The 23,118-nt window shown below is 40.5% G+C and overlaps 2 protein-coding genes across 2 annotated transcripts; both read left to right on the plus strand.

Moving 5' to 3' along the window:
* Positions 1–2,519: 2,519 nt before the first annotated feature.
* On the plus strand, positions 2,520–7,888 carry LOC147308845 (transferrin receptor protein 1-like). Its single transcript, XM_086272566.1, has 16 exons — positions 2,520–2,721; positions 2,828–3,014; positions 3,105–3,330; positions 3,410–3,532; positions 3,986–4,081; positions 4,409–4,548; positions 4,647–4,798; positions 4,887–5,006; positions 5,148–5,233; positions 5,560–5,623; positions 6,076–6,143; positions 6,245–6,309; positions 6,423–6,516; positions 6,621–6,842; positions 7,099–7,257; positions 7,540–7,888. Exons 1-16 carry the CDS (start codon positions 2,520–2,522, stop codon positions 7,780–7,782), a joined length of 2,247 nt encoding a protein of 748 aa, XP_086128692.1. The 3' UTR covers positions 7,783–7,888.
* Positions 7,889–8,741: 853 nt separating this feature from the next.
* On the plus strand, positions 8,742–21,279 carry LOC147308846 (transferrin receptor protein 1-like). Its single transcript, XM_086271978.1, has 18 exons — positions 8,742–8,983; positions 10,635–10,684; positions 11,369–11,606; positions 11,966–12,137; positions 12,264–12,489; positions 12,569–12,691; positions 13,276–13,371; positions 13,721–13,860; positions 13,959–14,110; positions 14,199–14,318; positions 15,369–15,454; positions 15,754–15,817; positions 15,947–16,014; positions 16,116–16,180; positions 16,294–16,387; positions 16,501–16,722; positions 18,503–18,661; positions 19,065–21,279. Exons 2-18 carry the CDS (start codon positions 10,652–10,654, stop codon positions 19,305–19,307), a joined length of 2,301 nt encoding a protein of 766 aa, XP_086128104.1. The 5' UTR covers positions 8,742–8,983; positions 10,635–10,651; the 3' UTR covers positions 19,308–21,279.
* The last annotated feature ends 1,839 nt before the right edge of the window (positions 21,280–23,118 follow it).

Consider the following 23,118-nt stretch of genomic DNA (forward strand, 5'->3'; position numbering starts at 1 on the left):
CTCTCACCCCATGACAGCGGCGATAGGCTCCAGCCCCCTGCGACCCTGAATTGGATAAGTAGAAGAAAATGGTCCGTCTTTTAAAATGCATGTACAGCCATTACAAGCATACAGACTAATTTCACTTTAGGTCAAGTTTACACCATTACAGTGTTACCCAGTCAGTATCACATCACTTTGTTGTTGAATTTCAAATTAAAAGTCTGCTGAAATGTCATAAGTGCAGTTTTTTCTTCACATTCAGAATGCCATTATAAGGAAACCTCGTGTTTCCACGGACTCATTTCACTTTAGATCAACAGCACACACTCTCACCGTCTTACTCATTCAATATTAGGTCAATCTGGTTTTTAATTTTACTTTACAGTTTTTACCGAATGCCTAAACACTAACTGTGAATCCTGTAGCACAATTTCTAAAACTAGTCAGACGTATAGCAAAACCACTCACTGAGTGTGCAAAACTAAAAGCACAAAAACTGCTTTGCACTCAGTTTGCAATTTTGTAACACACACTTTGCAAGACTGTAGGCACAATTCACTGCACAACACTCAATTTCCAAATTTCCAACACACTCCTAGCAAAAGTATACACATGTATGGCTATCATTAACACTAATTTGCCAACTGTCTGGCACACTTTCACATGTGAAAACTTTCTTAGATAATTCGTTCACTTTGCAATCAGCCTAAGCACTATAATACAGGTAAGCTGTGTGTGCGGAGTACAATGGTGGGAGCAGAAAGAGTGAGAAGTAGAGGAGGCCGAGGAAGAGGACGTGGAGGTGAAGAAGTAGGATGAAGAGGACGACAAGGACAAGGAGGAGCAAGAGGAAGACGAGGAGGGGGCAGAGGAAGCATGTTCACTGCAGACCACGTAACCCATATAGTCATTATGGCGATTGCAAATAATCCTATACTTGGAAATAAACACTTGTGTTTGTTTTGATGTGTTTGACTAAACACCAGTACTTGAAGTTTGGATCCCTCCATGCTTATGGATCTATGACAGAAGTATGAGCTCAAACTGACATAGCCTACCTTGTGCACAGGGAAAGCAAACGCCAGATGTGTTTTGTATTCATACCATCGGTGTGCAGTTGGCGCATTGTGTGCTTAGTAGATGATGGCTTGTGTGTACTGTTTGATACGGAAACACCATTTTTACAAAGGTGTGAAGAGTTAATCTAGCTGTGTTTGCTTTTGCAAGAGAACTACAATGTTTTGATTATTGGGTGACAGGTTGTTTTATTTGTGTGTAGAGTTTTGCTAAATTAGCCAATAGTTACATAACATGTGCTTAAGCAATCAGAAAAAACTGTAAGTGAAAAGTATACACCTTCACAGTGTTACTCAATTAATATCAAATTATTTCAAAAATAATAGCAGTTTGAAATCTGACCTTTTTTTTTTACCTGAAATTCTGAATGCCATTATATGGAAATTTAATCCCCCCACAGCAGTTATCTGATTTATATTTCTTACTTTGTTACGCTCTCGCTAGATCCTTATTCTACATGGAAACGACACCAGCATTCTTCCCTCTATGGTTCACCTTTTGCAGTCATACCGCAAATCATTGTGAGCAGGGAGACAATGTCAGGGTTTCAGTGAAGTTCACTGAGACAAAGTCTACAAATGAACAAAAACACTTTACTGGTAGTTCTGTTGTTTGCTGGGTAATTTCCCCTGAATGTGTATTTTAGCCCGTCTTGTTTAGATTCCTGGCCAATTCTAGTTACACGCAGTGTCTGATAACTATTAATCTACAGTTAAACTTGACTAAGGAGATTAAAAACCTGAAAGACAAGTTTCATTTCGGTAAAAACTGAAATGGAGCTTTTTGCAATTCTGGAGAACAGAAAGAGTAAAAAGGTCCTTCCCTGCCCACCACCTCCTCTTTTAATATACAACAAATCAGGAAGCAGATCCCCACTTTCTTTTTGCCACCAAAGACGGTGACCATCCACCTTTTTTAGGCTCTCAGGAATCTCAAATAGTAAGTTCAGTTTATTAACTCTTGAGGAGACTGTTTGACAAATTGTTGATATGATGCTGTTTTATATCAAATTGAATTGAATAATCTTTCTGCTTTATTTTCACTATTCAAGCAAATATTTTTTTGGATGGTTTTCTCATACATCATTATCTGTGATGTGTTTTGAGCACACAGGAAATATATGCAGGTTAAGAGACAAGTTACCTCAAGAAAAAGACTGGGAAGGTGAAAGTAGGGCTAGAAAGAGTAGATGATTGTGAAAGTGAAAGGAGACAGCTTTCCTGTGTTCATAGTTTTTGAGAGCCTGTCATCTGATTTTAACACAGCAAAAATGCATTTAAATGATGAGTTATTTGTTAGAGGCATGTTTATGAAGAAGGAAAATTACTTTTTTCACAGCGTGGGAAATCAAAAGCTGGTCTAATGACTTATGATGTCGTTTGGAAAATACAGAAGTGATATATTCTGATTACCATGATTTTTTGTTTTTGTCAGTTTAACAGTAAACCACACTTCTACACATGATTCGACCTACCCAGAATATGGAAGATGACACCAGGCATGTGGAGATTATAGAGTCATCTGGCATAAATGAGCCGTTTGAGGTTGGAGATCACCTCAATCACAAGTCAAGCCGCAAACAATACGTCCCTCAAAAATGTAGATGTACACCCAAAGTCCTCTGCTTCATAGCAGCTGCTATCATCCTCGTCTTCATCTTCGGTAAGAAAGCAAGTTAAAAGAGGAAGCTGTGGTTTTGTAGTCAGTTGAGTCACTTAATTCAGTTGATCTGTTCCCATCCCTTATCTGGAATCACTGCCACTTTCAGGCTATTTGATTGGCTACCTGGTCCATCGGAATAAGGATTTGGCTCCCACCTGTGCACCCTCTGCTCTCCGCTATGAAGACGTTTCTGTCGCCCATGAGACCGGTGCTGCTCCCCTCATGGACTGGGATGATGTAAAAAAGCTTCTTGCTGAAAAACTGACTACATCCAGTATGGACGCTGTCCTTGGGTGAATAGAGGCTCCATGCACTGCACACATTTTGTTATGTGTGTTGTAGTTTTAACAGTAAGTAACCCGTTTTTGTTTTCCCTGTCACAGTCAGCTGACCAGTAGCAACCACCGGGCTGGTTCTCCTGGTGATGAAGATCTGGGGAACAAGGTGATAACAAAGTTTAAGGAGTACGGCATGAAGACCTGGACTGATGAGCACTTTGTCAAGGTTCAGGACCCCCCAGCATCTGGATACAACAGAATAGTTTTCAAGAACGGATCAGAGGAACGTCCAACGGGTTTCCTGTCCTACAGCGCCAGTGGAACAGCAAGGGTAATCAGAAGGCTAAATTATGAGTAGGACAAATGTACAGTGACACTTGCAGTGACATTTCTGTTTCTGATGGCTCCAGGGTGCAGTGCTGTATGCCCATTATGGACAAGAAGATGACCTGAGGCAGTTAAAGGACATGAACATCGACATGAATAACAGGGTGATGCTGGTCAGAGCTGGAAGGATCAGCTTTGCTGAGAAGGTGGGTGGTTTCAAAATAAGGTGGAACATCATTTGAACGAGACTTTATTCCCTGTGGTACTTGTCAATATTTGTAGATGTCCTCTGTTCTTAACCTTCAGTAGAATTCCATTAGAATTTTCGTGTGTGTGTTTCTGTACAGGCGAGACCTTCCGAACTATATGACCTTTTAAGATCTGCAGATTTATATTTTCATACTTTTCTCATAATCTTTCTCCTCCTTTCCTTCATCTGCCTCCTCCATCACTGCATTCTCCTTTGTCATCTCCATCTCATCCTCTTTCTCCCCAACTGAATAAGAATCATACTTTATTCATCGCAGAAGAAATTATGTAAACAAAGACTCGCGTTTCCCCTTTTTACCATGAAACTTCGTTTTATATTATGTGATTCATTCGAATAATTTTACTGTTGGTGAACTTAGCTTCCCATTGCCTTGTTTCTCTGCTTATAGGTAGCCAATGCAGCCAAAGTGAACGCCTCTGCTGTGCTGATCTACCCAGACCCTGCTGATTACTCGATCGGCGAGAGCACTCCACTCTTTGGACATGTGAGTGAAGACAGTTTTTACTCCTCAGGTGTAAATCACCTGGGAAAATACTCAGATGAGTACACTGAAGGAAAGGTGAAGACTGTTGTTTAAATATGAAATGAGAGGACAGATGTTTGACATGTCGACAATACACATGTTGTGAAGTGCATTTAAACCTAGCACTGTTCATAAGAGGAAGTAGTTGTGCTTCCTCTACCAGTGCAATAATCTAAATGATAACCACAATAATAATGGGGTTCATGTGTTTAGTTTGATTAAAGCTACCTTTGAAAAGATGTCATGATCCACTCTAAGATCATCTTTTCATCTGTCTGATTCCCACAGGTCCACATGGGCTCTGGGGATCCCTACACCCCAGGCTTCCCCTCCTTCAACCACACCCAGTTTCCACCTGTGCAGTCTTCAGGCCTGCCAAATATTTTGGCTCAGACTATCACAATGGGCATGGGAATGAACATTCTGAGGTAAGACTCACAAACATCATACTGGTATCAGAAAGATGGTTGAAGCTTGTAATAAACAGGGCATCAATAAAGGGTTGATGTTTGTCTGCATCCCACAGGCAGCTCGGGGGTAGACCTCAGCCAAATGGTTGGGGGAGCATCAATAGACTCGGAGATGAGAGCGATGTTATTACTGTGGAAGTCAACAATGTCCTTACTGAGAAAAGGATAAATAATTTCTTTGGGGTCATCAAAGGCTTTGTGGATGCAGGTACAGCAAAGATGAATAATGAGAGAGATCCTGTGATCAGGAAATATGGAAACGATGCGAGTGATGAATGTCCTGTGACCGTCTGCAGATCGATACGTGGTCATTGGGGCCCAGAGGGATGCGTGGGGCCCGGGCTTTGCAGCATCAACCGTGGGCACCAGCGTCCTCGTAGAGCTGGCGCGTTCCATCTCTGACATGGTGGAGAACGGTGAGCACCTGTCGGCAGCTGATGTTTGGTTTTTAATTTCCAAATAAAATGTTCCTGGACGTACACTTCACGTCAGATACTGAGCAGCTAAAGAACATGCTGGCTTCATGAGTTTGATTAATTGTGTTTCCACTTTGATAGATGGATTCAAACCGAGGAGGAGTATTGTGTTTGCGAGCTGGAGTGCGGGAGAGTATGGGAGTGTTGGCGCCACCGAGTGGTTGGAGGTAAGAAGTGCATGGCAAAGGTTCAGATTAGCTGCATTTTTCTTTTACTCAACAAAAATAAATCTTCTCATTGTACTTTTTTTGCGATTTCCTTCATCTTTGGTGCTAAAAGAGAAACCCCCCCAAAATGCATGAGATATCAATGGAAAGCCCAGGATGTCTTCTTCTTCGTACATCAGGATTTTATAGGATAGCTCAAATAAGTCAAAAGATGTAGACCAAAAACAAATGCCCATTAAAGAAGACGTAAATGAATAGACTTATTCTGAGGAGGATAATTATTAGTGCTCAGTCTCATTCATATATTGGATATTTCTTTGTTCCAGGGTTATCTGTCCTCTCTGAGCATGAAAGCATTCACCTACATCAACCTGGACGGCATTGTGACAGGTATTGGTTGCCATGGATGCAGACTTCTTGTACTCATGAAGCTGGAATGTGCAGAAAATAGGTTTAAATATTAAAGAAATTTCTTCCAGTCAGAGAATGGTGCATATAATTAAATTTTTGCTTGATGCATAAAGTTAAAAGATTAAAACTAATAAAACAAGTTTTAAAAAGAGACTTTTCCATTTGATTACATTTTGTATGATGAATTATGCAGAAAAAGTAGAATTGGGCTCAAAGATCTATCGCTTTATCACCTATTCAGGTTGTAAATCGTGTTTTTAAAAAGTAACTAAGTAATTAATTACTTTTGAAAATAAGTAATCAGTAAAGTAACGGGATTATTTTTTGGGGGAAGTAATCAGTAATTAGTTACTGATTACTTTTTTCAAGTAACTTGACCAACACTGCTTATGTTTGAGGATAACTAAATATTAGTGGTCTTGTTATTCTAGGTCAGAATGGGTTTAAAGTAGCAGCCAGCCCGTTGCTGCACAGCCTGGTCCAAAACGCTCTGAAAGAGGTAAGTCCACAGCTGATCTCTTCTGCAGAAATAATTCTGTTGGTCAGTTTTATTTGTAAAATAAAACAAGAGTTTAATCAAAGTATTTGTTTTCTTCTTAGGTGAACTATGACAAGGACAAGTCTCTTCTTTCTCAGTTTGGAAAGAACAACTGGGAGTCTGCTATGTGAGTCCGTCTAATTAAAGATAACAAAGTACAGCCAGTGATGATTATCACAGCCTTCTTGTTTGAAAGTAGGCTGTCATTCTCACTCTTCTTTTTTGCGTTTGATTTTGAAGTCTGGAGCCTCTGAGGATGGACAGTGCTGCGTATCCTTTCCTCGCCTTCTCCGGCATTCCCTCAGTCGCTTTCAGATTCCACTCTGGAAGTTCAGTAAGTGAATTCTTCTGTACTACAAGTTCTTAAATAGTTTCTTAACTAATGCCAACTTTGTAGATCTGAGAGTAGTTCTTAAAACATCCTGTGTGCCTCCTCAGGACTACCCGCACTTTGGCACAATCCTGGACACCCGAGAAAACCTGAACTCTGTCACAGCCAGCCAGGTTCCTCAGCTGGCTGTGAGAGCGGGCCAGTTTGCAGGTCACATAGCGCTGAGGCTGGTCCATGACCACCTGCTGCAGATGGACCTCAAGAAGTACAACCAGCTCATACGCAGCCACGTGGTTCAGATTAATGGGAAGGTCAAGGCTGTTCAGAGGGTGAGTGCTCACCAGTGTCCTTGTAAATGAAGATAGTATTTACCTTGTTGAGAGCAGGGCTGCAGAAATCAGGAGCAACTTGACTGTTGTCGTGTTTTTCATCACTCAACTTAAATGATCAGTTTTGAATCAGTTTGTTTTGCCTGGTTACTCCTCTCATCATAGAAGACAAAGCTGTGGTCAGGTCTTGAATGTCCAGCTTACTAACTCGAGTTTGAGGGAGAAAAGTCATCCCTGCATGTTTGTGTGCTTGCAGATGCAGCCCCAGCTGTTGCCCAAAGCTCTGACAGTGCGGTGGTTGATCATGGCCTCTGGCTCCTACAGCCGTGCCTCTAGCGCGCTGGCAGCCGACATCCAGAACAGCGACCTGGAGGACATCGAGATGTGCCGCGTGATCAATGACCGCATCATGACGGTAAGGGGGAAAAAACTCAGCCCATCAAGTTTAGTTGATTTCACAAGCTGCCACCTCTGCTTTTGATGAGCTGAAATTACAACTTTAGTGTTGGTTTAGCTACCTTTGGATCGTATATTAAGTGGGATACATCACATTTTAATCACAGTCAAGTGTAATAGTTGATGTAGGTAGTGTTCAGTGTCTGCTTTCTGCTTTTCAAAGGACGGGACTGTCCAATAAATTTGTTGATAACGTTGGTTTTTATCCAGCTCTTTCATGATGTCCGTCTTCTTGCTATAGGTGGAAAGGAACTTCCTGTCACCCTACGTTTCTCCCAGAGACAGCCCCTTCCGTCACATCCTGCTGGGCTCTGGTCCCCACACCCTCAAAGCTCTGACCAACCACCTCGACTCTTTGACGACTGCCAACCCCGACGCAGACGCCGAGCTGTTCCGCAACCAGTTTGCCCAGGCGACCTGGACCATTCAGACCTGTGCCAACTCCCTAGCAGGGGACATCTGGTCTCTGGATAATGAAATCTAGAAAAGTCCTTTTCCCTCCCTTGTTCATGGTTTGGCCCTCTTATTACAACTGGCAGTGCTGTTGTGATTAATCACCACGTTTTCAGTGGATATCTACTAAGTCATCATATTGTTTTCACAATGTTCATTTGTTAAAAGCGCCGTATGATGACAATAAGTCAATGACTTTCTATAGTTTACCATGAGGAAAACTGTTTTTTTTTTGTTCTACTATTGCTGCTGCGGTGTTCAAACCTGAGCTTTATTTTTTTTTATCACTAGCTAAAATATCTCATACTGTGATAGATACAGAAATTTCCGATTGATTTTTACAGAAGCACCAGTGTATAAAGATTTGCAATAATCAGCGGCATTAAAAATAAAAACAACAACAACAACAAAACAACGCAAAGCCCTGATTATATGCATGAATTTAATAAAGTGATCTGAATCAAATACGAAACACATTTCCTGGCATTGGAGCTAATCTGTGCAGACCTGTCAAAGCAGGGGAGAAGGTCCTCAACCATGTGGCACTGAAACAGAACCCACGTGTTTATTTATTGAGTTATTTATTTATCAGTGGCAGGGGTCACTATAAATAGTTTTTAATCACGTTTTATATAAAAGTATAATTATCAGGAGCAGTAATTTCCAAAATGTTAATAACAGTAGGTAGTTTTTTTAATATTATGGTGATACTGTTTCCCATAATGTGTACATTCAGTACAAAACTTTGTTTTCGCACACGTGCAATGCGCCTGTTCAACTGAAGAAATTATTTGATTGGTTGAGTAATGTCACGTGGGATGGCTTATAACGTACGCGTTTAACCCGTTTGCTTCCTGTGTACGTCGAGTACCGTAAACACAAAAGAAAAAGCTGCGCACATTAAAAATAACCTTACCGTAAGTTCGTGGAAAGCTGCGCAGAGTAAAATATAAACGATCTGGTTCCACACAGAACGTCATCTGGGTCCAGATCCGGACCGCGATCCGCCCATTGCCTACTCAAGGGTTAGAATAAACAATGTAAATAAAAATATTGTCGTTAGAAAAGATTAGAGGAAGTATGTTACCACTGAGCGGTGACTCCAAACTCGTGATCTCGCCCTTTCACGCCCATTTCTTTCCCAACTGCGCTAAAGATCTTCCTGCTCAGAGAACTGTGTCCCCCGATTTATGATGCTGACATCGGTCACAGAGAGGCAACAGTCTGACACAGTAAGTTCGCCATGTAACACATCAGAGAGAATTTAGATAAGGATAAGCGTAAAAGTGTTGTGCATTTGTTTCATTTGCTCATTAATTTGGGAAAACACACTCTGGTGTAGTGTAGTCTGTGCCGTGGAAAGAGCATTATGTGGCTGTTTGATCACGACTATGTACTAATCAGATTAGTTTTCAGATCTATATTTCTCACTGTGTAAGACACGGTCTGAGTGACTACAACGACTCTACGTGGAAACAACATCAACACCCGTCCGTGTGCTGCACAGTTTCTGCAGTCATAGCGCGAATTGTTTTGACCTGGGAGCCGAGGTCGAGGTTTCAACTACTGTTTGCTGAGCAGAAAAAGTTTTATTTATTATTATTTTTGTTGTTGTTGTGCAATTCCTTTCGTAATTTCCCCTTAAATGGCCCACATGTCACTGCAGTATGAATGTTGCAGGGTTTTTTTCAGCTTCCATCTGTATTTTAACGACAAGAGGTGCATTTTACGCCCTCCAGTTTAGACTCATTGTCCACTTTAGTCACATGCGTTGTCTGATAACTTTGAATCCACAGCAGAATTCTGCATGTGCGTCCTCTATGACAGTCCTCAGCCAGCAGTGGAAAGCCTCTAAGTGGCTCTGCAGTATCACATATGAGTTAATGAAAAACAATCCTGAGTGATCAGAAACTCTCTTCTGTAATCTTGTCGCGGGTGTAGTGTTTATGTGTTTGACATTATGTGCACGTTTAACAGAAATAATATTTCTTCTGATAATGCACGTACCTGTAGATATGATAAGAACTGTACAGGGAAGCATTACTACATAAGACCCCAGACCCATTTTTACTTTCAAGAAAACTATGGGAGAGTCAGTGTTAAAACTTTAACAGAAACTTTCCTCAACGTGTAAAGAGGTTTCTTATGGGCTGAAGAGATTCTTATGATTAGCTTGTATAGATTCTGTCCCATAGCTGAAGCTTCTTATACAACTTGCCTTTGACTTCTTAACAGTGGAGGAATTATTATTTGATTTGTGATGAATCTGTAAGGTTACCCACTTCCAAAGAGAAGAACAGTCTGTACTTGTTATGGTATTTTCATTTTAATGAAAAGAGACACAACCACAAATCCACAAAAAAAACACATTGCATAAAAGTTATAAATTTATTTGCATTTGTCATTGAGTGAAGGAAGTAGTTGATCCCCTACAAACATCCAGAATTCTGGCTTCCACAGATTTCAATCAAACAATCAATCAATTACAAGCACTCCTGATCGCAACTCTTTATGAGTATAAATTGACCCAGCCCACAGAAACAGTTTATCCATTCCTACCTCGCTACCACGATGGGCGAGACCAAAGAGTCGGTGGTGTCATTGTGTGTCGACCTGTGCAGGACACTGGCCTTTTGCTCCCCTGCCAGCTCTGCCTTTAGGATAAGAAGAATCGGACCAATGACAAGACATGGGATATATTCTTTGGATGTTCCTGCAAGTAAAAAGCAGCAACCCACTGCTCGCACTGTGAGGGATTTAAGTTGAATAAAAAGTTACATTCACGCACCACCTGACTTTAAGTCTCTTTGGAGGATAAAATGCCTGTCATTTAAAGACTTAAACTTGGCTGGAGTAGTCTAACTTTTTGGTTTATCTTCTCAGAATCCTCTGAAGCAGCCATGGACCAAGCAAGATCAGCGATATCCCAAATTGTAAGTATTCAGTGAGTGTTATAAGATAAATCTTAAAATAACAAGCTTAGTATTAAGCTTGAATCCCTCCCTTTATTTATTTATTTTTCCATTTCCACCTCTTAACTGAAAGGTTACTTCAAATATACATTTCACTGTGCAGTATTTCCTTTGGCACAGGGACACTCTACCAAAATCCAATTCACAAACCAAGACACTTTTCTCTTGGGGGATAACACAAACTAAATCCAAATGGAAAATCTGAATCTAACTTACCACCTACCGCATGTAGCGAATCACTAGCCTGCTAGTGCACTGCAGGCTAGTGAAACTGCTCTGGTGTAATGACTGACCTGCTTAGAGGAACTGTCGAGGCCGAACACAAGAACTTCAGTTTTTGGCACTGAGATGGAGGAAATTTGAAGACTTTCAATCAGTAATGACAGTGAAACATTCACTGAGGCAGGAGGGACTGTTGAGGCTTTTGGATTAACAGAAAAGTAAAACAGTGTATCGTCAGCATAGCAGTGGTATGAAATCCTTTGAAACTGTTTAATCGAAGACTCGTGGTAACATATATTAAGAAAACAGAACTGGATCAGTGGGCATGCTGTCTATGATTCCCACCCAGGTTCTATATTCTTTGGTAGTTACTGAAATAATATGTTTTGCTTACCCTGACCTTTTCTGTTTCTGTTTTGTTAGTTTAACAATGAACCACACTCCTACACACGATTCAACTTGCCTGATAATATGGAAGGTGACACCAGCCAGGTGGAGATGATACAGTCGTCTGACATGAATGAGGAGGTTGGAGAGAATGGCGACGAAGGCCACCTTAGTCACAAGTCAAACCGCCAACCACACGTGGCTCAAAACTTTGAATGTACAACCAAGAGCCTCTGCTTCATGGCAGCTACCATCGTCTTCACATTTGTCATTGGTAAGAGAGGGAGAAAGGCATAGTTGGCATATTTCTGTTTGTCTGAGGAGATACTTACACCTAGAAAGTTACATTTTTTTAAACATTTTTCATGTGTGTGTGAAAACTTACAAAGTATAATTTTATCATCTGAAAAACATAGCCCAGCTTTGACCTTGCATTCATCTGAGCAACAGTTTGACAGTTTATAGCCATGAATTTAGTCTGGAGGTGTAAGCGCTGATAGTGTACAAACTTTAGGTCTCTTGGTCCCTCACTGGTATTTCAAAATGCTGACTCTGTGCTATGGTCTGGTCTTGGGTGTGTTCCCTTTCCTTATTAGTAATTGTTTCCTCATTTTAAATGACTACCACGTTCAGGCTATTTGACTGGCTACCTGGTTCATAAGAATAAGGATCTGAATTGCTCCTGTGCACCTTCTGAAGATGATATTACCCATAAGACTGGTGCTGTCCCTTTCATGGACTGGGATGATGTGAGAAAACTGCTTGGTGATAAACTAAATACATCCAACTTAGAGATTGCACTAAGGTGAATAGAAACCCCACACATTGCATGTACAGTGCTGTACAAATTTTATGTGCATTGCAGTTTTAAATGAGAATAACTGGGCCCTGTTTTCTTGCCTCCATTTGTTTTCCCTGTGTTCGTTCACAGTCAGCTGACCAGTAGCAACCACCGGGCTGGTTCTCCTGGTGATGAAGATCTGGGGAACAAGGTGATAAAAAAGTTTAAGGAGTACTGCATGAAGACCTGGACTGATGAGTACTTTGTCAAGGTTCAGGACCCCCCAGCATCTGGATACAACAGAATAGTTTTCAAGAACGGATCAGAGGAACGTCCAACGGGTTTCCTGTCCTACAGCGCCAGTGGAACAGCAAGGGTAATCAGAAGGCTAAATTATGAGTAGGAAAAATGTACAGTGACACTTGCAGTGACATTTCTGTTTCTGATGGCTCCAGGGTGCAGTGCTGTATGCCCATTATGGACAGGAAGATGACTTCCAACAGCTGAACAACATGAACATCAACATGAATAACAGGGTGATGCTGGTCAGAGCTGGAAGGATCAGCTTTGCTGAGAAGGTGGGATGCTTAAAAAGATGCAAAAGTTGTATTAGTAAACTATTCAAACAGGAATTATCTTTCCTGGGGTGACTTGGGTAATATCTGTGCGTGTTGTAATTCCTTGCAAATCTGTCATGTCCCTAAATTGCAATTTGAAAATGTCAAAATATCAAACAGAAGTTTTAGTCCAGTTTAAATCTGGTTTTGTTTTTGTTTTTTGTGTGTGTGTAAAAAGCTTTGACTTCTCTACACTTTTCTTCATCCTCTTTCCTGCATGAGGCTGTGATGAAATAAAGCTTGGAGAACATTTTGTGCATAAATTCAGGAGAGACTGTTTTGCTAAATGGCACAGATTCACACATAGAAGTGACATGTTTAAATCTATCAGATGAACAGGCTTAATATGTGGCAGCTGATGTGACAGGGTAGGCAATAGGGTACTTTGTAAATCTGAGGTCATACTAGTGATACCAGTTTAGTGATTGTGGGACTTAAGTTTACTTCTTTTTGCATGAAACACTGCAAAAAGATGGATGGATTCATGCAAAAATCTTTACTGTTGGTGAACTTAATTTTCCATTGCCTTGTTTCTCTGCTTATAGGTAGCCAATGTAGCCAAAGTGAACGCTTCTGCTGTGCTGATCTACCCAGACCCTGCTGATTACCCTATTGGAAATGATACTTCACTCTTTGGACATGTGAGTGAGGGCAGTTTTAAAATGTCTTGGAATAAAACCCACTGAAGTGCTCTACGTGCTTAGTTTGTTTGATGTTCTCAAGATTCAAAGAATTGGAATGCAGTGGGAGCTTTTCTGGAGTTTTGAGCAAGTGAGGGTGCTACCAAACAAATCATAACTCCCTGGCAATTGTTTAATTCCTGGTCATACAGTATTGCTGGTAGGTTCTGTAGAAGCATAGACAAAAAGACAGACAGGGAATATGAAGACTGATTTGACATGTATTACAAACTCTAAAGTCTGTAAACCTAATACTGTTGCTAAGAGGAAGCAATTGCACTGCATTGTGTTTTTCTTCTGATTCCCACAGGTCCACATGGGCTCTGGGGATCCCTACACCCCAGGCTTCCCTTCCTTCAACCACACCCAGTTTCCACCTGTGCAGTCTTCAGGCCTGCCACATATTTTGGCTCAGACTATCACAATGGGCATGGGAACCAAAATTCTGAGGTAAGACTCACAAACATCATACTGGTATCAGAAAGATTGTCGAAGCTTGTAATAAACAGGGCATCAATAAAGGGTTGATGTTTGTCTGCATCCAACAGGCAGCTCGGGGGTAGAACTCAACCAGATGGTTGGGGGAGCATCAATAGACTCGGAGATGAGAGCGATGTTATTACTGTGGAAGTCAACAATGTCCTTACTGAGAAAAGGATAAATAATGTCTTTGGGGTCATCAAAGGCTTTGTGGATGCAGGTACAGCAAAGATGAGTAATGAGAGAGATCCTGTGATCAGGAAATATGGAAACGATGTGAGTGATGAATGTCCTGTGACCGTCTGCAGATCGATACGTGGTCATTGGGGCCCAGAGGGATGCGTGGGGCCCTGGCTTTGCAGCATCAAGCGTGGGCACCAGCGTCCTCGTCGAGCTGGCGCGTTCCATCTCTGACATGGTGGAGAACGGTGAGCACCTGTTGATACTTTATACATGCTTCTCTTAGGCACTATCATGGGAAAGCAGATCATTCATTTTCATTGCTATGCAAAGGATACCCAGTTTAATGTATCAGTGAAGCCAGATGGCACGCACCAATTAGTTGAACGACAGGAATGTCTTAAAGCCATAAAGACCTGGCTCTAACTTCCTGCTTCTAAATGAAAACCAAGGCTATCATACTTGGCCCTAACAATTGCATTGTCTTGGAATGAAATAAAACTTTTAGATATCTTGGGGTTGTTTTTGACCAGGATGTGTCTTCAGTTGTTTCAAAGTGCTGGACTGAGAATACTGACAGGGACTAGAAAGAGAAAACATTTCTCCGATACTGTCTTTGCTTCACAGGCTTCATGTTAAATCCCGAATCTTATTCAAAAACCTTAACATTCTCAAAAAAGGTCTTGAATAATCAGGCCCCATCGTATCTTAAAGACCTCACAGTATGTAATTACCCAGGCTGAGTACTTGACTCTCAGTCTGAAGGCCTACTTGTGGTTCTCACAATATTTAAAAGGAGAATGGGGGGGCAGAGCCTTTAGCTTTCAGGGTGCTCTTCTTTGGAACCAACTCCCAGGTGGATTTGGGAGACTGACACCGTTTCTACTTTTAAGATTAGGCTTTAAACTTTCCTTTTTGCTACAGCTTATAGTTATGGCTGGATCAGGTGATCCTGAATCCTCCCTTAGTTATGGTGCTGTGGGCCTCCCATGATGCACTGAGTGCTTCTTTACCCACCTCTTTTTCTTCCTAATTTTTCTTGCTGTTAAGAGGGAGTTTTTATTTTCCACTGTCACCAAGTGCTTCAAGTCTGATTGTTGGCGTGTTCTCTGTTTTACCTCTTTAGCTTGCAATTTGGCTGTATATAGATAAAACTGAATTGGGGAAAAAAACCAAATGAATACGTAACAGTAATGAAATTGATGTAAACTTCACATCAGACGCTAAAGTTTGTCACTGAGCAGCTAAAAAACGCGCCGGCTTCATTAGTTTTATTAAATGTGTTTCCACTTTGTCAGATGGATTCAAACCCAGGAGGAGCATTGTGTTTGCCAGTTGGAGTGCGGGAGAGTATGGGAGTGTTGGCGCCACCGAGTGGTTGGAGGTGAGAAATGCAAGGCAAAACTTCATTAATAATGAGTGTACTCTGTTCATGTAAATACACGCTATAATAGCTTAATTTTTCATGTCATATATTCAACAAAGTGATGGAAAAATTTCTCAGAGATTTTGGTTCATATTGACACAATAGCATCAAGCATTTGCTGCACATTTGTCAGTTTCATCTCACATCTGGTTCATGTCTACATGCATAAATTGGCTTATTAGAGAGCAAACATTTGAAAAGATGTACCTAACAAAGTGGCTGAGTATAAATTTATTTTGGCTATTTCTTTGTTCCAGGGTTATCTGTCCTCTCTGAGCATGAAAGCAGTCGCCTACATCAACCTGGACGGCATTGTGACAGGTATTTGCTGCCATGGATGCAGACTTCTTGTACCCCTGAAGCTGTTTAATGTCAAACTTTTACAAACACATGCAAAAAGCATCACTTATGTTTGAGGATAACTAAATATTAGTGGTCTTGTTATTCTAGGTCAGAATGGGTTTAAAGTAGCAGCCAGCCCGTTGCTGCACAGCCTGGTCCAAAACGCTCTGAAAGAGGTAACTCCACAGCTGATCTCTTCTGCAGAAATAATTCTGTTGGTCAGTTTTATTTGTAAAATAAAACAAGAGTTTAATCAAAGTATTTGTTTTCTTCTTAGGTGAACTATGACAAGGACAAGTCTCTTCTTTCTCAGTTTGGAAAGAACAACTGGGAGTCTGCTATGTGAGTCCGTCTAATTAAAGATAACAAAGTATAGCCAGTGATGATTATCACAGCCTTCTTGTTTGAAAGTAGGCTGTCATTCTCACTCTTCTTTTTTGCGTTTGATTTTGAAGTCTGGAGCCTCTGAGGATGGACAGTGCTGCGTATCCTTTCCTCGCCTTCTCCGGCATTCCCTCAGTCGCTTTCAGATTCCACTCTGGAAGTTCAGTAAGTGAATTCTTCTGTACTACAAGTTCTTAAATAGTTTCTGAACTCTTTTAACTAATGCCAACTTTGTAGATCTGAGAGTAATTCTTAAAACATCCTGTGTGCCTCCTCAGGACTACCCGCACTTTGGCACAAACCTGGACACCCGAGAAAACCTGAACTCTGTCACAGCCAGCCAGGTTCCTCAGCTGGCTGTGAGAGCGGGCCAGTTTGCAGGTCACATAGCGCTGAGGCTGGTCCATGACCACCTGCTGCAGATGGACCTGAAGAAGTACAACCAGCTCATACGCAGCCACGTGGTTCAGATTAATGGGAAGGTCAAGGCTGTTCAGAGGGTGAGTGTTCACCAGTGTCCTTGTAAAAGAAGATAGTATTTACCTTGTTGAGAGCAGGGCTGCAGAAATCAGGAGCAACTTGACCATTGCTGATATATCAGTATTGACATTGATACAATGATGCCAATACAAGTTTTTAACAAAGGAAACAGAGAAGAGAGAAACACACTTCGACCATGTTATGAGTGTTGATGTTACATAGTTGGTCCACCAGAGGTCATTCTGAGACTTCGCTGTTGACAACATGTAATTGGAATGCCAGAAACACAACAACTATCTGATTACAGGCCTGTACTTCAAAGCTGGAATTCTTCCTATCCAGGTAACTAAAAGGTTTCTGTATTACAAAGAAGTTTCACTTCTTCTTCATTTTTATTTATATGGGGTCAAATCACAACAGTCGCCTCAAGGCAATTTATATTGTAAGGTAAAGACCTTACAATAATGCAGAGAAAACCCCAACAGTTAGACGATCACCTATTAGATAGCACTTTGCGACAGTGGGAAGGAAGAACTCCCTTTTAACAATAGAAACCTCTTGCATAACCATGATCAGAAATATGCTTTCTCTTTCTAATCCCTGTCAGTACTCTGGCTGCAGCATTTTGGATCAACTGAAGGCTTAATTCCAGTAGTCCAACCTAGAAGTACTAAATGTATGAACTAGTATCAACATTACTTTGAGTACGATGTTTCTAATTTTAGAGATATTGCACAAATGCAAGAAAGCAGTCCTACATATTTGTTCAATATACACACTGCAGGACATTTGCTGGTCAAAAATGACTTCAAGATTCCTCACAGTGTTATTGGAGGACAAGTTAATCCATCTATCCTAATGGCATATCCCAGCTACCATGGGGAAGTATACCTTGACCAGGTCAACAGTCTGTTGCAGGGCTTATGTAAGCATGTGTTATGTAAACAGAATTGGTCCTAACACAGAAACCTGTGGAACTCCATAGTTAACCTTGGTGTGTGAAATAAGACTTCCCATTTACATGAACAAATTGTATTGTATTAGATGGATATGATTCAAATCAATGCAGCACACTTACAGCATGCTCTAATGGCTGAAATAAAATATTATGGTCAGCAGTATTGAACGCTGCACTGAGGTCTAGCAGGACAAGCACAGAGGGCATAAGAAGATCATTCGTACCCTTCACTAAAGCTGTTTCTGTGCTGTGAATTCTGAAACCTGACTGAAACTCTTCAAATAAACAATTCCTCTGAGATGATCACTTAGCTGTTTTACTCTTTCAAGAACTTATGAGATAAAGGAAGGTTGGATGATAGAGATGTGATAGTGAGTCTGAGAGGTTAAGAGTTGAGATATTAGGTCTAAGTCACACAGTTGGCATTTTGCCGGCATTTCTTTCTGCCTTCAAATAGACTAAACTTTATTTATATTGCAGCTGTTTTCAGTCTTATAGTCTTCAGTCTTAGCCTGGATATGCTGAGTTCGCTTTGGGCTCTGAGCAGAATCGGGCAAAGCGTAAACGATTAATCCAAGACTTAATTAGAGTAAAAGAAGATTATTTTGAAACTACATTTTTATTTTATTAATTAAGGACTCATTAACAACTACATAAAAAAGAAATGTTATATTTAGTTAAATGAAATCTATTTATCTAGTTGAAAGCAAGTTGAAGAGATGTAGAGTAACGTCACCTCTCTTACTCTTTTGCCCAGACTCTGGTCAGATCTTGCACGTCCAGTTAGCAAATTGAGTTTATTGTGAAAACTAAATCACTCCTGCATATTTGTCTGCTTCCAGTTGCAGCCCCAGCTGTTGCCCAAGACCCTGACTGGGCAGTGGTTGGTCATGGCCTCTGGCTCCTACAACCGTGTCTCTAACATATTGACAGCTGACATCCAAAACAGCGACCTGGAAAACGTGGAGATGTGCCGCATGATCAATGACCGCATCATGACGGTAAGGCTTCCAACACTCAGTAATTCTTCCTGAGAAATTCTGTGGAAAATATGGACATATCTTAGCAATTGTTGCTGTTATTGTAAATATTTCCTTCTTTTGAACTGATATCAAGGCTTATAAAGTGGAGACAACAATAAAGCTAAAGCTAAGCTGCTATCTGAGCTTTTGGCCAAAGGATTTCATATATTTTAGTGTGGTTTAGCTACTTTTGTGTCATATTTAAAATGGAATACGTCATATTTTATTTTACTGCATTACTTTTTATCTACTGTAAAGCGCAATAGTATTCAAGGTAGTTTTCTTTTTAGCTGCTAATTGCCTCCTTTTATATGACAGAAAAGTCTGGTGACCCAGAACACTTTTAACAAACTCCTCCATGTTCCTCCTCCTGTTACTATAGGTGGAAAGGAACTTCCTGTCACCCTACGTTTCTCCGATAGACAGCCCCTTTCGCCACATCCTGCTGGGCTCCGGCCCCCACACCCTCAAAGCTCTGACCAACCATCTCGACGCTCTGAAGTCTGCCAGCCCAGAGGCCAACGCCGAGCTGTTCCGCAACAAGCTTGCCCAGGCGACCTGGACCATTCAGGCCTGTGCCAACTCCCTAGCAGGGGACATCTGGTCTCTGGATAATGAATTCTAGAAAAGTCCTTTGCCCTCCCTTGTTCATGGCTTGGCCCTCTTATTACAACTGGCGGTGTGACAGCCAGTATGATGGTGTGATTAACAGACAGTTTTTTAATGGATTTCCACAAAGTCATCACATCTGTTCCACAGTGTTCATTTTCCTTTTTCTAAAATTTTCCATAAAACCAATATATGATATGTCATGATAGAAAATATGTGAGCCTTCCGCTTAAAAATACTTGCACAAAGAAAAAAACAAATCTTGAATTTGAACCTGTGGTATTTTAAATATCACGATCTTCAATACTTTGGCCCTCATCATGTCACGCCAATATCATAGCTACAAGCCACTGAGCACAGATGGTTGGTGTGCCAGTGGTTGGAAAGCGGTCCTGCCATCTGAATCCAAAGACGCTTCTGAGGCACCGCGTGTTGAACGAGTTGAGTCGTCTCATTTAGGTGATCCAGGTTTCATGTCCATACAGTAAGGGGCTGTTGACACAGGGCTGCTACACTTTGATCTTTGTGTGGTCAGTCAGCACTTTATTTTTACACACCCTGCAGGACAATAAGGCCACGATAGTGTTTACCTTCCTGAGTCATCAACTGAGTTCCATATTAAGTGAGAGGGTAGTGTTGATGGTAGAACCCAGGAAAGTTATTTTAACTGCACGGGTGCAGATATTCATAGTGATGGAGGGAGGGGTGAGGCCATCTTATGCACAGATGTTCATCTTTTTTCTGGCTGACAGTGAGCCCAAACTATTTACTCAAAGATTAGAGGATGCTCGTCAGTCTCTGGAGGATAGCCTCAGTGTGGGCCACGAGGGTAAAGAGCATCTCCCTGATTAAGTACTATCCTGACTTGTCTTCAAGCACAGAAAACAGCAAATGTGCCTATGACTTTGACCTTTTTGGGTAAGGACTAATTAGGATCTCATTGTGTGCATATTTAGCTAAAAAAATGACAAATACTGTAGGAGGAGTAGCGATTATTGATTATGAAAGGATGGACGGACAATGTATACCTCTGGCTTAAGCTCATCCTTTGTCCTATACCATGGAGAACATCAGTCCTTTGGCTGGATGAAATAAAAATGTAAAATAACCATCACAGTATCACTTTAGCAAAAGCATCTCAGAGTACCTGATATTAAAATCAGAGGCCAGAGCTTTTTCATGTGATGGATCATCTAAAGAAGCACAGTTTCTGAACCATCGTTTCAGGTCATGATAATTCACTATCATTACCAGCTGTTGCTAATGTCTGGATTAGCTGGGATGTCTTCTTGTCCAATATTGTCTGGAAAACTTTAAGCTAACTGCAGTGGTTTCATCCTGATTTGTTTGAAAAAATAATAAAGGTGGCACCTCACTCTTCTCTTTTTATTGCATTTGTTAAACCTGCTTCTGCTTGTTTCACCACTGCAATTTTAGCTAAAATTGGAAGAGACCACTAGCCTCAACAGTGTAGGGGAGTAGGGCACGTGAAGTAATGGCTACTGTATTCTACCAAAGATACGATTTTACGACAAAAAATGCACTTATTTGGGTACATGGTTTCAAGGTGTAAGGTTTAAGAGCCCATTTCATCCGGCCCAGCTGATCTGTTCCATCTTCAAGCTCTACTATTGAAGGAATTTTGGCTTTAAAGAAAGGAGTGTTACAAACACTTACCATGGCCACAGCATTGTGGTCCAGTATTATTTCCATAACTAATCACCACTCTACACTGTGGATTTAGTTTGAATGAATAAAACTACATTTTACCTTTTGATGAATTTGTTGAGATTTCCTTTGTTCCTTTTTTTTCGTTTCATGTCTCCAATGGAGAGCCGAGCTTCTGTATGCTGAAAGAGGTTCAGATAATTTTCTTGATTTCTGTTAAGATCAAAAGTTGGTGAACTTGGAAAAAAAATGTAAAATTCCTTTGTGCTTGCAAATTGTTAAAATATTCAGCTAAAAAAACAAATAAACTGTGAACACATTTTCTTGGCCTTACAGTTTTCTTCTTCAATAAACACAACTATTTGAGTTTTGCTTAATTATTCACATTGAGGTGTAGTAGAGGTGAGTGGACTCATCCAAATATCACTAGTATCGATACCAACACTGTTATTGGTATTGGACTGATAGTAACACTAAGTATGTAGCCCACTGAAGTGTGTTAAATGATTTAAAATAAAAATTAACCTCAAATGTGCAATGTAAAAAATGCCTATTTTATTTATAGCCTATGGAATATTTAAATGACCGAAGTCGAAAAACAAAGTTTTAAAATAGAAAAATTATATATTTTAAACTGAAGCATGTAAAAGATCCTCGATGGCGTAGAAAGATAAAGTAAAGCTGGAAATTGGCTGAATATGTTCCATTTAAATGTAAATTTGCAAAGTCTGACTTTATGCAACTTAATAGTTAATAAGTATTCATGTCAATGATTAATTAGTTTTTCGTTTCTTTTTTGTCTGTATTAAAGCCCATTCATTTAGTGTCAAACAAAAAGCTGTTGTGACACAATTTGACCGGAAGATGGACACAAAGTAAAGAAATCGTTAGTGCATCATTTGGCATTTGTGCTTTTTCCAGCGTGTTCAGGCAGGTGAATCTAATTCAAATCGGACCGTCAGCGGCTCGTAAACGTTTTATTCTCAATGACTTTCGGAATAACGTACGTCCGAAAAAGATTTTTTTGTTATAAATGAGCTGATTTGTCATAAAAACCTATCATCTATGTTAGTTCACAGAGTGCGTTCACCACCACCAAATCATAGCGCATTCTTCTAATGACTTGGGCAGCTTTTAATTGTATCAGGGTATAAAATCAAGGGGAACAGGAGCTAGAGGTCCTACCTCATTCCCTATCCCTGTTGTTCTCTTTAAATACACCCAGTTGTTCTTTGTAGGAATCTCTGTAAGTGAAATATCTGAACACGTCCACAGAGGCTTCATTTCAGTTTGCAGAGACAACTGTCAGCAAGGTGGTAGCATGAAAAATCTAAATGGGAGAATATTTCTTTAAGAGTGGGCTGACAAAGTGAATGCGCAACAGAGATATGAGAAAATAAAAGACGTCTCACTTCGCTACTTATTCCTGCGGTGAAACAAACCAACCTACAAAAATGAAACACTATGTAGTGCTTTAGTAAAAAAGGGAAATGACTGGCAGATCGCTTGAAACATAACTTGATAGATAGATAGATAGATAGATAGATAGATAGATCAGGCACTCCTCACTGTGCCTTTAGTGGCTCTGCCATTTTTAATTGTATGTCATAATAATGTAAAGCATGACTGTGTTATGAAGCGATACTTATCAGCTAATTAATGAGTGAGCAATCAAGGTGACTATTTCCTCAGTTCTATAATTAAAATATCATGAATGAGACAATCAGTTGACTAATTGGACCTTATTTATTTTTAATAAAGCCTTCCGTATTTTTGCATGTTTTTTTCATTTTAGTATATATTTTAAATGCCTCCTTATGCAAATACAAATAAATTAAATAAATAAATGCACATAAATTCAGATAAATGAAACAATGACTGTTCTTTAATGGAGTTATCCATCGGTAAACGTATAGAAGATCTTTGTGTTGTACAAGGACAGCGCAGAACCGACGCCAGCAGCCTCTGCATTCATACCCGGGCAGTATTTCGGATACTGCTGCTGTGTAAGCATTCAGCAAACTTTCATCAGCTTCATCCACTCCACAGGACAAGGAGCTCTCGGGGATGCCAGCACCTCTTCATTTGTAGAAAGTTTTTTGGAGGCCAAATCAATGAAATAATAGTAACATTAAAGAGAGGGCTACAGGAGCGTAAGG

Source organism: Aulonocara sp. 'chitande type north' Nkhata Bay, linkage group LG18 (genome assembly GCF_057382095.1).
Source record: "Aulonocara sp. 'chitande type north' Nkhata Bay isolate Kocher_YH1m ecotype deep benthic linkage group LG18, A_spYH_male_GT1.1, whole genome shotgun sequence".
Classification (NCBI taxonomy): Eukaryota; Metazoa; Chordata; class Actinopteri; order Cichliformes; family Cichlidae; genus Aulonocara; species Aulonocara sp. 'chitande type north' Nkhata Bay.

Excerpts from the sequence above, each read along its gene's own strand:
- LOC147308845 (XM_086272566.1), top strand. The coding sequence starts at position 2,520 with ATGATTCGACCTACCCAGAATATGGAAGATGACACCAGGCATGTGGAG. Across the intron at positions 3,331-3,409 it reads GCGCCAGTGGAACAGCAAGG|GGTGCAGTGCTGTATGCCCA; the intron begins GTAATCAGAAGG and ends TGATGGCTCCAG. Across the intron at positions 5,234-5,559 it reads GCGCCACCGAGTGGTTGGAG|GGTTATCTGTCCTCTCTGAG; the intron begins GTAAGAAGTGCA and ends TCTTTGTTCCAG.
- LOC147308846 (XM_086271978.1), top strand. The coding sequence starts at position 10,652 with ATGGACCAAGCAAGATCAGCGATATCCCAAATT. Across the intron at positions 15,455-15,753 it reads GCGCCACCGAGTGGTTGGAG|GGTTATCTGTCCTCTCTGAG; the intron begins GTGAGAAATGCA and ends TCTTTGTTCCAG. Across the intron at positions 15,818-15,946 it reads CCTGGACGGCATTGTGACAG|GTCAGAATGGGTTTAAAGTA; the intron begins GTATTTGCTGCC and ends TTGTTATTCTAG.